The sequence below is a fragment of the Somniosus microcephalus genome, chromosome 1 (genome assembly GCF_052327205.1).
Source record: "Somniosus microcephalus isolate GS21.2 chromosome 1, FLI_Smic_1.0, whole genome shotgun sequence".
Lineage (NCBI taxonomy): Eukaryota > Metazoa > Chordata > Chondrichthyes > Squaliformes > Somniosidae > Somniosus > Somniosus microcephalus.
In genome coordinates this window covers 316,427,223-316,443,834 of record NC_140987.1, presented here as the reverse complement: position 1 = coordinate 316,443,834, position 16,612 = coordinate 316,427,223, and the positions used below count along the sequence as shown (strand labels likewise).

The 16,612-nt window shown below is 49.3% G+C and overlaps 1 protein-coding gene across 1 annotated transcript in view; it reads right to left on the bottom strand.

Moving 5' to 3' along the window:
- Positions 1-1,723: 1,723 nt before the first annotated feature.
- LOC147124866 (uncharacterized) overlaps positions 1,724-16,612 on the bottom strand; it is a 35,114-nt gene continuing 20,225 nt past the window's right edge. The window contains exon 3 of the mRNA XM_085994095.1: positions 1,724-3,366. Within this exon, the coding sequence (XP_085850221.1) occupies positions 3,203-3,366 (164 nt within the window). The 3' untranslated portion in view covers positions 1,724-3,202. The remainder of the gene's footprint in view (positions 3,367-16,612) is intronic.

Sequence of the window (16,612 nt, the reverse complement as noted above, 5' to 3'; positions counted from 1 at the left end):
CTTGGAAACATGGACCATGTACAGCAGGCACCTCAAAGCACGGCAGAGGTACCTCCGCAAGATCCTGCAAATCCATTGGCGGGATAGGTGCACCAACGTCAGTGTTCTCGCTCAGGCCAACATCCCTAGCATCGAAGCTTTGACCACGCTTGATCAGCTCCGATGGATGGGTCACATCGTCCGCATGCCCGATACAAGACTCCCAAAACAAGCGCTCTACTCGGACTCAGACACGACAAGAGAGCCTCAGGTGGGCAGATGAAACACTTCAAGGACACCCTCAAAGCCTCCTTGAAAAAGTGCAACATCCCCACCGACACCTGGGAATCCCTGGCCCAAGACCGCACAAAGTGGAGAAGCATCCAGGAAGGCGCCGAACACCTCGAGTCTCTTCGCCGGGAGCAAGCGGAACTCAAGCGCAAGCAGCGCACGTCAAACCAAGCACCCCACCCACCCGCCCCTTCAACCACTGTCTGCCCCACCTGTGACAGAGACTGTAGGTCCCGCATTGGACTCATCAGTCACCTGCGAACTCATTTTTAATGTGGAAGCAAGTCATCCTCGGTTCCGAGGGACTGCCTAAAAGAGTTGGTCCACACTACTACCAGCTCGAACTAGAACGTTATAGCTACAAGAATAAGAGCGCAGTGTAAAAAAGTGGTTCTGTGTTTAAAGGTAAAGCTGCAATACCTCAGCATATAGGGGGTGTGATTAGTCTTGGGTAATAGTGCAGTGGAAGTCAATGGGAAAGTAATTCGGGTGGCAGATTTATTATGGCTCAAGATCACTTTCACCCCCATAGTCTCCTCAATCTGTTTAGCACTTCACGCCCCGATGTATAATTAGTATTACTGATCCAGAAATAAAATATCATCAGATTTGATTAGTCAAGTAGAATATTTTTTCCAAAATTTGGTAGGATTTTCTAAAATAAAAATATATAAATTATGCGGGTCGCTGCACTCTATACATGTTCCTCTGCTGTCATGTGTACAACAGGACCAGCTATCTTGTGACTCGGAACAACACGAGTTTGGGTTGGGCTCCATTTGTAATCCATCAGATTGAAAATTGTGAAAAAGAACAAATTATGCACATTCCAGACTTTCTTCATCCTTCTCAACAAACGCGAGTTAAAAGGAGTGTCCTGCACTATAGCAAATGTCTCTTCGCGTCGTGCCTTTCTATTTTTGGTTGGTAAATATCAAATGTTCTTGTTATTAACAATAACCCATTATTATGTGCTATGTTGTTTCAAGATGGTGGCGGCAGTGAAAAGGATGAGAAAGAAATTGGGGAGGATGGTGACGTTTGTTAACAAAATAAAACAGACAGTGCCTCTGGGCAAGGAAACAGGCAATCTGCTGATCTGCATGCTCAAGAAAAGACCGAGGCGGATGGCACTATTTGTCGGCATAAGGGGATCCCGAGGCATGGCGGTGTTTGTGGGTACGAGGAGGCTGAGGAGGACAAAAAAGTTTATGGACAAGAGGAGGCAGTGGAGGATAGCAACAATTGTGGGCACGAAGAGGCAGCGGAGGACAGCTTTTATGGTGAAGAACAAAAATGCAATTGCAGCTTGTATGTGGAAGTGTGGATCAGGTAGGACATAGGCAGAATAAACAGCAGACATGGACTGTGTCTTTTTAGATTTGAAAGATATCACAAACTCTTAGACGAGTTCAATATATTTACAGCAAATATCAGACTTGGCAGTCACTAAAATAATGTACTGTAGGAGTACTCAACTCCTAACGAAAGTACTGAGATTGAAACTAGCAGTTAACCAAACGTGGTTTAATGCAGTAGTAAAAGTTACAAACAAAAATGCAGGAGAAACTAAACAGGTCTGTACAATACTTGGTTCCACGAGGACTGAAAGGACACGCCTCTCCCCTCTGATGTCATCACGTTTCCCGCCGTTGGGTACGTCACATGACCTGCTTGATGACGTCATCGCGCTGGATCGACATTTTACCGAACCCGCGCTATTTGTACAGAACAAACATTTAAAGGTAACAAACCCCTGTTAAAGGCAATTATATACATTACTGCAAGAGTCTCTTGGTGGCTTTGCCACATACGCCCCCCCAGAATTGTCTTTAATAAGAAAAGTCAATCGCCGAGGAGGTCGGACGAGCCTGTTGGAACGACTCCTAAATTCCCGGAGAGGAAAACGCTGAGCAGGTGGTGAGCTGGCGGGTGGAGCGGCTCGGTCAGGAGCGGCAACAGCCGGTGGTCGGCCCCGGCGCGGCGGTTGAGCAGGCTCGACTGGCTGTTCTAGGTCCAGGTGCGCGGGCTTGAGGCGATCGACGGAGATGTGGTCCGGCCGGCCCCCCGAGGTCGACCAAAAAACTCTTAGCCCCCGTCTGTAAAACCCGGAAGGGACCCGTATACGGAGGCCTGAGCGGGCTGCAGTGGGCGTCGTGACGAACAAACACGAATTTGGCCTTCATCAACTCCACTGGAATGTGGGAGGCAGGAAAACCGTGCTGCGACGTCGGAACCGGCCTGAAGCACTGGGCCGCTTCCCGGTGGGCTTCCCGCTGACTGGCCGCAGACCACGGCTGTGTAGGGGAGGGCAGGAATTCGCCTGGAACCCGGAGTGGCTGGCCGTAAACCATCTCCGCGGCAGATGACTGCAGGTCCTCCTTCGGCGCCGTGCGCAACCCCAGCATAACCCAAGGTAGTTTATCGACCCATGCCGCGTCCAGGAGGCTGGCTCTGAGCGACGCCTTCAACGAACGGTGAAAACGCTCACACAACCCATTCGCCTGCGGGTGGTAGGCCGTGGTGCGATGGAGTGTGGTGCCTAAGGCCGAGGCCACCGCATTCCAAAGCTCAGATGAGAATTGCGGACCGCGGTCGGATGAAATATCCGTCGGAACTCCAAAGCGTGCTACCCATGACGAGATAAAGGCTCGAGCGACATCCGTCAGGGGAACCGCCTCGGGCCATCTCGTGGTGCGATCGACCATCGTCAGAAGGTGCGTGAAACCCTGCGATGGCGGGAGTGGCCCCACAAGGTCGACGTGGACGTGGTTGAAGCGGCGTTCTGGCACCTCGAAGGTGGCCAAGGGGGCCCTGACGTGTCCTTGGACTTTGGCTCATTGACAAACCACACAAGTGTTCGCCCAGTCGCGGACGTCATTGCGCATCCCTCTCCATACGAATTTAGATGCCATCAACTTCTGCGACGCCCTCACACCAGGATGCGAAAGCCCGTGTATGACGTCGAAAACCGCCAGGCAGACGAAACAATCGGACGGGGGTCCCCCAAGGAGACGTCGCAGAGTAAAGCGGTGCCAGCCGAATGGAATGGCACATCACTCGGCTGAAGGCTGGCGGAGTCGGAACGAAAGGTTCCTAGAGAGCAAATAATAGAAATGACAACAGAGAAGGTCATAGACTTAGGTAGCAGTGGGGAAATTAAAAACCAGAGCGTGTCAGGAAGGGGCAGAAGGTGTGGAGTAAAAGGTAAAGTAATAAAAAGGGCAAAAGCAGGAACTAAGTGTCACAAAACACATTTGAAAGTTCTCTATCTGAATGCACGTCGTAACAAAATAGACGAGTTAATGGCACAAATAGCTACATATGGGTATGATCTTGTGGCCATTACAGAAACATGGCTGCAGGGTGACAATGCCTGGGAATTAAACAAACCAGGTTATTTAACGATCAGGAAGGACAGGCAGGAAGGAAGGGGAGGTGGGGTGGCTATGTTAATAAAGGAAGGAATCACTGTAATACAGAGAAATGATATTGGGTCAAAAGATCAGGATAATTAAACAGTTTGGGTGGAGGTAAGGAATAATAAGGGGAAAAAAACTAGTGGGCGTAGTCTATAGGCCTCCGAACAGTTGCAACTCTGTTGGACGGAGTATCAATCAGGAAATAGTTGAGGCTTGTAATAAGGGAACATCTATAATTATGGGGGATTTTAACTATCATATTAATTGGACAAATCAAATTGGGCAGGGCTGCCTTGAGGATGAGTTCATTGAGTGTATTAGGGATGGGTTTCTTGAGCAGTATGTAACTGAACCGACCAGGGGGCAAGCAACCTTAGATCTGGTCCTGTGTAACGAGACAGGATTAATTAAAAATGTCCTAGTAAAGGATCCCCTTGGAATGAGTGACCATAACATGGTTGAATTCCATATTCAATTCGAGGGTGAGGAGGTTGGATCTCAAACAAGCGTGCTAAGCTTGAATAAAGGAGACTATGAAGGTATGAGAGCGGAATTGAGTAAAGTGGATTGGGAAAATAGATTAAAGGGTAAGACGATACATGATCAGTGGTGTACATTTAAGGAGTTATTTTACAACTTCCAAAAAATATATATTCCACTGAGAAGAAAAGGGTGTAAAAGAAAAGACAGTCATCCGTGGCTAAGTAAAGAAATTAAGGACAGTATTCGACTAAAAACAAGGGGATATAAGGTAGCCAAATCTAGTGGGAGGATAGAGGATTGGGAAAACTTAAAAAGACAGCAAAAAATAACAAAAAGATTGATTAAGAAAGGGAAGATAGATTATGAAAGTAAATTAGCAAAAAATATAAAAACAGATAGTAAGAGTTTTTATAGTTCTATAAAAAGAAAAAGGGTGGCTAAAGTAAATGTTGGTCCCTTAGAGGATGAGACCGGGAAATTAATGGTGGGAAATATGGAGATGGCAAAAACACTGAATGAATATTTTGTATCTGTCTTTACAGTAGAGGACACTAAGAATATCCCAACACTGGACAAGCAGGTGGCTAAAGGGGGGGAGGAGATAAACACGATCAAAATCAATAAGGAAGTGGTACTCGGTAAAATAATGGGACTCAAGGCGGATAAATCACCTGGACCTGATGGCTTACATCCTAGGGTCTTGAGGGAAGTGGCGGTAGGGGTTGTGGATGCATTGGTAATAATCTTCCAAAACTCCCTGGACTCAGCAAAGATCCCGGCAGACTGGAAAACTGCTAATGTAACACCCTTATTTAAAAAGGGCAGCAGACAGAAGGCTGGAAACTATAGACCGGTTAGCCTAACATCTGTGGTAGGTAAAATTTTGGAGTCCATTATTAAGGAGACAGTAACAGGACATTTGGATAATCACAATTTAATAAGACAAAGTCAGCATGGTTTTATGAAGGGGAAGTCATGTTTGACAAATTTGCTGGAGTTCTTTGAGGAAAGATGTGCGGGTTAGGTTGATTGGCTATGATAAATTGACCCTTAGTGTTAGGGGGATTAAATACGTGGGGTTACGGGGATAGGGTGGGATATGTGTTGGTGTAGGGGTTACGGGGATCGGGTGGGATATGTGTCGGTGCAGGCTCGATGGGCTGAAATGGCCTCTATCTGCATTGTGGGGTTTCTGTGATTCTGTGAAGTAACATATAGGGTGGATAAAGGTGAACCAGTGGACGTAGTGTAGTTAGACTTCCAAAAGGCATTTGACAAGGTGCCACACAAAAGATTATTGCTTAAGATAAAAAATCACGGGATTGGGGGTAATATTCTGGCATGGATAGAGGATTGGCTATCTAACAGAAGGCAGAGAGTTGGGATAAATGGTTCATTCTCAGACTTGCAATCAGTAACCAGTGGTGTTCCGCAGGGGTCAGTGCTGGGTCCCCAACTCTTTACAATCTATATTAACTATTTGGAGGAGGGGACCGAGTGTAACATATCAAAGTTTGCAGATGATACTAAGATGGGAGGGAAAGTAGTGAGTGAGGAGGACATAAAAAACCTGCAAAGGGACATAGACAGGCTAAGTAAGTGGGCAGAGATTTGGCAGATGGAATACAATACTGGAAAGTGTGAGGTTATGCACTTTGGCAGGAAAAATCGTAGAGCAAGTTATTATCTTAATGGCAAGAAACTGGAAAGTACTGAAGTACAAAGGGATCTGGGGGTCCTGGTGCACGAAACTCAAAAGGTTAGTATGCAGGTGCAACAAGTGATTAAGAAGGCCAATGGAATGTTGGCTTTCATTGCTAGGGGGATAGAAAATAAAAATAGGGAGGTATTGCTTCAGTTGTACAAGGTATTGGTGAGACAGCACCTGGGATACTGCATACAGTTTTGGTGTCCATACTTAAAAGACATACTTGCTCTCGAGTCAGTACAAAGAAGGTTCACTCGGTTAATCCCGGGATGAGGGGATGGACATATGAGGAGAGGTTGAGTAGATTGGGACTCTACTCATTAGAGTTCAGAAGAATGAGAGGCGATCTTATTGAAACATATAAGATTGTGAAGGGGTTGGATCGGGTGGATGCGGGGAGGATGTTCCCGATGATGGGTGAAACTAGAACTAGGGGGCATAGTCTTAGAATAAGGGGCTGCTCTTTCAAAACTGAGATGAGGAGGAACTACTTCACTCAGAGGGTGGTAGGTCCATGGAATATGCTGCCCCAAAAAGCTGTCGAAGCTACATCATTACATAAATTTAAAACAGAAATAGACAGTTTCCTAGAAGAAAAGGGAATTAAAGGTTACGGGGAGCGGGCAGGAATTTGTACATGAGTCTAGGTTCGGATTGGTCATGGCCCTGTGGGTAGCGGAGCGGGCCCAGGGGCCGTGTAGCCTGATCCTGCTCCTGTTTCGTGTGTCTAATTCTGTCAGATTCAGGAGATAGTCCTGTGATAGTGGATTGGCGGTTAGGATCAGATCAGCCATGATCTTATTGAATGGCGGAGCAGGCTCGAGGGGCCGATTGGCCTACTCCTGCTCCTATTTCTTATGTTCTTATGTTCTTATGTTCTCCGGGTCGGCAGATTGGTCGGCCGCCATGCGCGCATAATCAATTCCCAATTGAACGGCCTGGATGGTGGCACGGGACAGGCAATCCGCTACCACGTTGTCCTTCCCGGCCACGTGCCGGATGTCGATGGTAAATTCGGAAATATATGTAAGCTGTCGTTGCCGACGAGCCGAACACGGTTCAGCAGTCTTGGCCATCGCGAACGTGAGCGGTTTGTGGTCGACAAACGCAGTAAAGTGGCGGCCCTCGAGCAGAAAACGAAAATGGCGAATGGCCAAAAACAACGCCAACAGCTCCCTGTCAAATGTACTGTACTGGCGTTCGTGCCGTCGCAGCTGTCGGCTAAAAAACGCCAGTGGTTGCCACGTGCCGTCGACCCATTGCTCTTGGACGGCTCCAACGGCGTAGTCCAACGCGTCAGTTGTGAGGGCGATGGTGGCTCCTGGCAGGGGGTGTGCCAACATCGTCGCGTTCGCAAGGGCGGTCTTCGTGTCTCCGAAGGCGCGGTCCATCTCCGGCATCGAAACCACGGGCTCCTTACCCGGCTTCCCTCTGAGGACCTCGTAGAGCGGCCGCATTAGTTGCGTGGCCCTGGGAACAAAACGATGGTAAAAATTTACCATACCCAGGAAGTCCTGGAGCGCCCTCACGGACCGCGGCCGCAGGAAAGCCGCGATCACCTCCACCTTGGCCCGAAGCGGCATAGCCCCCTCTGAAGTGATGCGGTGGCCTAGGAAGTCGAGCTGCTGCAGGCCGAATTGGCATTTGGCCGGGTTGACAATGAGGCCGTGCTGTTGAAGGCGATGAAAGAGGATGCGCAGGTGCTGGAGATGTTCCTCCTTTGTGGCGCTGGCGATCAGTATGTCATCCAGATAGACGAACAAAATGTTGAGATCCCGTAGCACTGAATCCATCAGGCGCTGGAACGCCTGCGCCGCGTTTTTAAGTCCAAACGGCATGCGGAGGAACTCAAACAGGCCAAAAGGAGTGATGACCGCTGTCTTTTGGACGTCCTGGGGATGCACCGGTACCTGATGGTACCCACGGACGAGGTCGACCTTGGAGAAAACCGAAGTCCCCGCCAGATGTGCGGAGAAATCTTGTATGTGCGGTATGGGATACCGGTCGGGAGTCGTGACATCATTGAGGTGACGGTAGTCACCGCAGGGCCGCCATCCACCCCTGGGCTTGGGGACGATGTGGAGAGGTGAAGACCAGGGACTATTCGACCGGCGGATAATCCCCAACCTCTCCATCGTGGCGAACTCTGCCTTAGCAGCCGCGAGCTTACCGGGCTCGAGCAGCCGTGCCCTGGCGTAGACGGGAGAGCCGGTCATCGTTATATGGTGCTCCACCCCATGTTTGGTGGTCGAAGCCGAGAAGGTGGGCTTGGTCAGCTCGGGAAAGTCCCCGAGGAGGCGGGAGAATTCGTCGGGAGGTGGCCGAGCGCAGGAGACCGAGTGCGGCGCGACCGTGCCGCGTACACATGGAATACAGTCGAACATGGCGGCGTGAACGAGCCGACGATTTTTAAAATCAACTAGCAGGCCGTTGGCGCATAAAAAATCGGCTCCTAGGAGTGCCTGTGAGATGCTGGCGGTGACAAAATCCCATATAAAACGTTGGCCACCGAAGCAGACCTGGACCCGGCGGGTCCCGAAAGTACGAATCGCACCCCCGTTGGCAGCTTGGAGGGGAGAACCCCGCCTGCCGGACCGAAGGTCGAGGACCGACGCGGGAAGGATGCTGCATTGCGCCCGTGTCGCATAAAAAACGACGGCCCGAGATGGAGTCGGTTAAATAAAGTAATTTCCCGGAATCGCCGATCGCCATCGTGGCTGCGGGGCACGCCCCGGATCCGGTGCTCTTGACGCGCAGGGGTCTGTTCGTTGCTTTGGGCGCAAAACTGCAAGGCGGACGGCAGCATCTGGCCTTCACGCCAAACCGAGCGTGGCAATAGCAGAAACCGGTTGGAGGAGGCGTCGAGGCAGGGCCCTTTGGGACGGGGCGTCCCGCGATGGTGTCGGACCGCATATATTTTATCCGCCTGTTCAGCGAGCGCTATACAATCCCCGGCGTCTGATCTGGCGAGGGCCGCCTGCACCTGTTCGGGCAGTTGAATGAGGAACAGTTCGCGGAACAGGAAACATTGCGGCTCCGACCCCAAGAGAGTGAGCATCTGGCTCATCAACTCCGAAGGTTTGGAGTCACCCAACCCGGGCAGCGTGAGTAGGCAGCGTGCACGCTCTGCCTTCGTAAAGCCGAATACCTGCATGATCCGAGCCTTAATGGCGACGTACTTGTCGGTAGCCGGGTTTTTTTTCCAGTAGGCTGGTGATCCTCGACGCCGTCGAGCTGTCGAGTGCGGAGACCACGTAAAGATAACGGGTCTGATCCTGCACGACGTTGCGGAGCTCGAACTGCCCTTCCGCTTGCACGAACCAGGAGGCCGCCTGTTGTTCCCAAAATTGGGGGAGCTTCAAAACTACTGCGTTGGCTTCCATCATGGCTTGCGTTCCGTTTCCGCCGCGAAAAACGTCCACGAGGATTCGGGGTCACCAATGTAGGAGTTCTCAACTCCTAACGAAAGTACTGAGATTGAAACTAGCAGTTAACCAAATGTGGTTTAATGCACTGGTAAAAGTTACAAACAAAAACGCAGGAGAAACTCTAAACAGGTCTGTATAATACTTGGTTCCACGAGGACTGAAAGGACACGCCTCTCCCCTCTGACTTCATCACGTCACCCGCTGTTGGGTACGTCACGTGACCTGCGTGATGACATCATCGCGCTGGATCGACATTTTACCGAACCCGCGCTATTTATACAGAGCAAACATTTAAAGGTAACAAACCCGTTAAAGGCAATTATATACATTACGGGCAGCACGGTGGCATAGTGGTTAGCACTGTTGCTTCACAGCGCCAGGGACCCGGGTTCGAATCCGGCCTCGGGTGACTGTGTGGAGTTTGCACATTCTCCCCGTGTTTGCGTGGGTTTTCTCCGGGTGCTCCGGTTTCCTCCCACAGTCCAAAGATGTGCGGGTTAGGTTGATTGGCTATGATAAATTGACCCTTAGTGTTAGGGGGATTAAATACGTGGGGTTACGGGGATAGGGTGGGATATGTGTTGGTGTAGGGGTTACAGGGATCAGGTGGGATATGTGTCGGTGCAGGCTCGATGGGCCGAAATGGCCTCTATCTGCACTGTGGGGTTTCTGTGATTCTGTGATTACTGCAAGAGTCTCTTGGTGGCTTTGCCACAGTACAACAGATCTCACTCTATATAACCTCCATCTGTGCTATACTATTCTACTAAAGGCTGTTCAAGCCCTTCTGCAGGACTTGCGCATGGAATCTATGCTGACACTTCTTTTATAGTACAAAAGCTAAATACTGCAGATGATGGAAGTCTGAAATAAAAACCGAAAATGCTGGAAATACTCAGCAGGTCAGGCAGCATCTGTGGAGTGGGATACAGAGTTAACATTTCAGCTCAATGACCTCTTTTATAGTCCTCCTCTGACTATTGTGCCATCAGGAAATTTTAGCATTGTGCTCCTTTGCCTAACTTCAAATCATCTGTTGTCGGGAAATTACTAGAGTTTATAATTAAGGAGAGTTATTTTTAAATTAATTCACATGATGTGGGCGTCACCGGCAAGGCCAGCATTCATTACCCATCCCTAATTTCCCTCAAAGGTGGTGAGCCTCCTTCTTGAATAAGTGGCTTGCTAGGCCATTTCAGAGGGCAGTTAAGAGTCATCACTCCACATTGCTGTGGAGTCACATATAGGCCAGGCCAGATAAGGACAGCAGATTTCCTACCCTAAAGGACATTAAAAAAGACTTGCATTTATACAGCGCCTTCCACGACCACCGGACATCTCAAAGCGCTTTACAGCCAATGAAGTACTTTTGGAGTGTAGCCACTGTTGTAATGTGGGAAACGCGACAGCCAATTTGCGAACCAGATGGGTTTTTAATGACAGTTTCATGGTTACCATTACTGATACTAGCTTTTTATTCCAGATTTATTTAATTAACTGAATTTAAATTCAGTTTTAGTCCAGGCCTCTGGATTAGTAGTCCAGTAACATAACCACTGTGCTACCGTACCCCAAGGAAACTTGAAAATGTTCAGCTGATCAGAGAGAGCCAGCATGGATTTGTGAAAGGTAGGTCGTGCCTGACGAACCTGATTGAATTTTTTGAAGAGGTGACAAAAGTAGTGGACAGGGGAATGTCTATGGATGTTATTTATATGGACTTCCAAAAGGCATTTGATAAAGTCCCTTAGCTGTATACTACTGTACCGCCCCCTCTGGTGGGTCTGTCCTGCTGGTGGGATAGGACATACCCAGGGATAGTGATGGAGAAGTCTGGGACGTTAGCTGAAAGTTATGATTCTGAGAGCATGTCAGGCTGTTGCTTGACTAGTCTGTGGGACAACTCTCCCAATTTTGGCACAAGTCCCCAGATGTTAGTGAGGAGGACTTTACAGGGTCAACTGGGCTGGGTGTGCCTTTGTCGTGTCCAAATCTGGTGCCCAGGTCTCCGCTGAGTGGTCCGTCCAGTTTTATTCTCATTATAGTTTTCATAGCGGTTTGATACAACAGAGTGGCTTGCTAGGCCATTTCAGAGGGCAGTTAAAAGTCAACCACATTGCTGTGGAGTCACATATAGCCCAGAGACTGGGCAAGGATGGCAGATTTCCTTCCCTAAAGAACATTAGTAAACCAGATGGGTTTTTACGGCAATCCTGTAGTTTCATTACTGATTCTAGCTTCTTATTCCATATTTATTTAATTAACTAATTAACTGCCGTGGTGGGATTTGAACTCATGTCTCCGGATTATTAGTCCAGGTCTCTGGATTACTAGTCCAGTAATTTAACCACTTTGCTACCGTACCTAGCTTCCACGCTCTTTCAGGGGGCATTCTATATCTCAACAACTCGCTGTGTAAAAAAAAGGTCTCCTTATCTCGCCTCTAGTTCTTTTTCCAATCACCTTAAATCTGTGTCATAGATACATAGATACATAGAAGATAGGAGCAGGAGTAGGCCATTCGGCCCTTCGTGCCTGCTCCGCCATTCAATGAGATCATGGCTGATCCTTTAATTCAGTATCCCGTCCCCGCCTTCTCTCCGTAACCCTTAACCCCTTTTGCCCGTAGAAATATATCTAATTCCCTCTTAAATATATTTAATGAGCTGGCGTACACTGCCCTCTGTGGCAATGAGTTCCACAGGTTCACCACTCTCTGAGTGAAGAAATTCCCCCTCATCTCTGTCCTAAATGGTCTAGCCCTTATCCTTAAATTATGTCCTCTAGTTCTGTTCTCACCCGCCAAGGGAAACATTCCTTCTGCATCCAGTCTGTCTAGACCTGTCAGAATTTTATACACTTCTATGAGGTCCCCTCTCAATCTTCTAAACTCCAGTGTGTACATCCCTAAACTACATAGTCTCTCCTCATAGGTCTCCTCTGGTTACCGGTCCTACTGTCACTGGAAACAATTTCTCCTTATTTACTCTATCAAAATTATTCACGATTTTGAACACCTCTATAAAATCTCCTCTTAAGCTTCTCTGTTATAAGAACAACCCCAGCTCCTCCAGTCTCTCCACATAACTGAAGTCCCTCATCCCTGGTACTATTCTAGTAAATCTCCTCTGCATCCTCTCCAAGGCCTCGACATCATTCCTAAAGTGCAGCGCCCACAATTGAACACAATACTCCAGCTGAGGCTGAACTAGTGTTTTATAAAGGTTTAGCATAACTCTCTTGTTTTTGTACACTATACCTCTGTTATTAAAGCCAAGGGTCTCGTATGTTTTTTAACAGCCTTCTGAACTTGTCCTGCTACCTTCAATGATTTGTGTACACACTTTTAAAATGGCACCATTCAGTTAATATTGCCTCTCATTTTTCCGACCAAAATGTATCACTTTGTGGCTGATGGGCCTTCAATAACCACAAAACTAGAAGTTATAGACTTAAACAAGTTGGCTTTTAATCCCTAAGATCAGAGCTAACATCTCAACACGCCGACTGGTTCACAGGAATGAGTCATACAGATCCTGGGATCTTTATGTAAGAGAAGTCAGGGGCGGAGCCAAGAGCCAAGACCTGGAACCTTCCAGGTTAGTCGGGAAAGAGGAAGTGAAACTATACACAGTGGGGGAGGGTAATATACATGAGTGTAAAACGAATACAGGATCAAGACAAACAGATTTCATTACATTCACCCCTTCGATAGATTTAGTCCATCGGGGTGATGTTTCTTAAAAGTTGGTATAAGTGAGTCTGTCAGGAGGTTTTGCAGTTCTCAGTGATCGGCGCAAAGCCGGTTGGGGTGCCTCCAGGGGAGTGGATTCTGGTTCCTCCGCTGTCCGGGCCTCCGCAGTGTCTTCCAGGTTATCTGCAGTGTCCTCCAGGTTAAAGTTGGGTATTGATACCTCTGGGCGTCCTGTCTCTTTGTAGTGTAGGTCTTCATCGGGTAGTCTCCCATCGTTCTCTCCGCTCCCCGAGGGAGCGAGGTCTTTTATGGAAACAGTGTCCTCTCGCCCGTCAGAGTATTCGATATAGGCGCACTGAGGGTTTGCATGGAGGAGCTGTACCTTTTCCACAAGGGGGTCCGTTTTATGGCTTCTCACGTGCTTCCGCAATAGTACTGTCCCCGGAGACGTCAGCCACATGGGTAGAGATATGCCCGAGGTGGATTTCCGGGGGAAAACAAACATCTTTTCGTGAGGGGTAGCGTTAGTGGCAGTACATAACAGAGACCTTATGGAGTGGAGCACGTCTGGGAGGACTTCCTGCCAGCGGGAGGTCGGAAGGCCTTTTGAATTTAAGGCTAACGTGACAGCCTTCCAAACAGTAGCATTCTCCCTTTCCACTTGCCCATTACCCCGGGGGTTGTAGCTAGTGGTTCTGCTAGTGGCTATCCCCTTCGAGAGCAAGAACTGGCGCAGCTCGTCACTCATGAATGACGTCCCCCTATCGCTGTGTACGTAGTTCGGCATGCCAAACAGGCAGAATAGATTACAGAGACACTTGATGACCGTGGCACTGGTCATGTCTGGGCAGGGAATGGCGAAGGGGAAGCGGGAATATTCATCAATGATATTGAGGAAGTATACGTTACGGTCGGCAGAGGGAAGGGGTCCCTTGAAGTCCAGACTTAGGCGCTCGAATGGCCGTGTGGCTTTGATAAGGTGTGCACGGTCAGGCCTGTAGAAACGAGGCTTGCATTCCGCACAGATGCGGCAGGCTCTGGTCATTGCCCTGACCTCCTCGATGGAGTGGGGCAGATTGCGGGACTTTATAAAATGGTATAGTCAGGTGACCCCTAGGTGACAGAGGTCGTTGTGGAGACCCTGTAATTTGTCCGTATGAATGCTGGCACACATTCCCCGCGATAGGGCATCTGGGGGTTCATTAAGGGCTCCCGGCCTGTACATAATATCATAGTCGAACGTGGATAGTTCGATCCTCCACCTGAGTATTTTGTCATTCTTGATTTTCCCCCTTTGTTTGTTATTAAACATGAAAGCCACCGACCGCTGGTCGGTGAGCAGGGTGAAACGTTTGCCGGCTAGGTAGTGTCTCCAGTGCCGCACTGCCTCCACTATAGCCTGTGCCTCCTTCTCGACAGAAGAGTGCCTGATTTCAGGTCCCTGAAGGGTTCGGGAGAAGAAGGCCACAGGTCTCCCAGCCTGATTGAGGGTCGCAGCTAAGGCAAAGTCTGACGCATCGCTTTCGACTTGAAAGGGAATGCATTCGTCCACTGCACACACTGCAGCCCTTTCAATGTCCTGTTTAATACTGGTGAAAGCCTCCCGAGCTTCAGCTGATAGTGGGAAGGACGTCGATTTAATGAGGGGTCGGGCCTTATCAGAGTAATTGGGCATAATACGAAAAAAATCCCAGGCACCTTTTTAAAGCTTTGGGATTGTGTGGCAGGGGCAGTTCCTTTAGGGGGCGTAATCGGTCAGGGTCCGGTCCAATTACCCCATCTTCCACCACACAGCCGAGGATACAGAGACGGGTTGTGTTGAAGACACATTTGTCTTCATTGTAGGTTAGATTCAGCTTTAGGGCAGTTTTTAAAAATCTCGCAAGATTTAGATCGTGGTCTTGCTGGTTGTGCCCGCAGATAGTGACATTGTCCAGATAGGGGTAGGTAGCTTGTAGTTTATTCTCGTCAACCATGCGGTCCATCTCACGTTGGAAGACCGAGACCCCATTTGTTACCCCGAAGGGCACTCTGAGAAAATGGTAGCGGCGCCCGTTCGCCTCGAAGGCGGTGTATGGGCGGTCCTCCGTTCTAATGGGGAGCTGGTGATACGCGGATTTGAGGTCGATAGTCGAGAAGACTCGGTATTGCGCAATCTGGTTGACCATTTCTGATATGCGGGGTAAAGGGTAGGCGTCCAGCTGGGTATAAATATTAACAGTCTGGCTGTAGTCAATTACCATCCGTTTCTTTTTGCTATTTTTAACTATGACTACTTGGGCACGCCACGGGCTGGTACTGCATTCAATAATGCCTTCCCGCAGGAGTCTGTCCACTTCCACCTTGATAAAGTGTCTGTCTTCCAGACTGTACCGTCTACCTTTGGTCGCTATGGGCCTACAGTTCGGAGCGAGATTAGCGAATAAAGAGGGCGGGCTGATTTTTAAGGTTGATAGGCCACAGACTGTGAGTGGCGGCTGGGACCCGCCATATGCTAGCGTGACACTTTCGTGGTGGCACTGGAAGTCCAGGCCCAAGATTACATTAACACAGAGTTCTGGCATCACGAGGAGTTTAAAATCCTTGTAGTCCGTACCTTTTACAGTCAGTGTTACCACACAGTAGCCCAAAATGTCCGAAGTGTGGGGCTTAGCAGCCGTAGCAATTCTGCTCCGTGTAGGGGTTACCGTTAATGAGTGCCGCCGTACCAGGCTAGGGTGGATAAAACTCTCGGTACTCCCACAGTCAATTAAACATTTCGTTAAATTACCGTTTACCTGTATGTCCATCATGGATTTCGTCAACGGGTGTGGCCTGGATTGATCCACCGTGATCGAAGCCACTGTTGGGCCCTGGGCGGCCGTTGAGTCGGGAAAAGATGGCGGATCCCAAGATGGTGGCCCGCACGAGGCGGTGACGGAGTTGGAAATCGGATTCCCCCTGCAGACTTTGCTAAAATGCCCCTTTTTCTTACATTTGAAGCATGTAGCGTCCTTCGCTGGGCATCGTTGTCTGGGGTGCTTGGCCTGGCCGCAGAAGTAGCATTTCGGGCCTCGAGACATTGCCGCTGTAGTAGGACTCCTGGGTGAACTTCTGTGTGGGGACTCCGGCGGCGTAGAGCTGGTCTGAGACCTGGATGGGGAAGATGGCTGATCCCCCTCGGCGCACATGAGGCGGTGAGGGCCGCATGGCCGGAAGAATAAGAGTCAGAGTTTTTCTGTGCCACGTCCAGCGATCGCGCAGTGGCCACCGCCTTTTTTAAGTCCAGGACCTCTTTCTCCAGCAGTCTCTGCCGGATATAATTCGATTTGAGGCCCGCGATGAAGGAATCGCGGACCAATTCGTCAGAGTACGCGTTGGCCGTCACGGCCTTGCAGTTACAGTCCTGGACCAGGTCCTTTAGGCCCTGTAAGAAATCGTCCATTGATTCCTCTGGTCGCTGCCTGCGTGTAGCCAGCAGATGTCTGGCGTACACTTCGTTTACCGGCCTCTGGTATTGGGCCTTCAGGATAGTGATGGCCTCCGTGTAAGAGGTGGCGTCCCGGATGAACGAATAAATCCGATGACTTAGGCGAGTAGTCAGTAGACTCAGTTTATCTACCTCGCT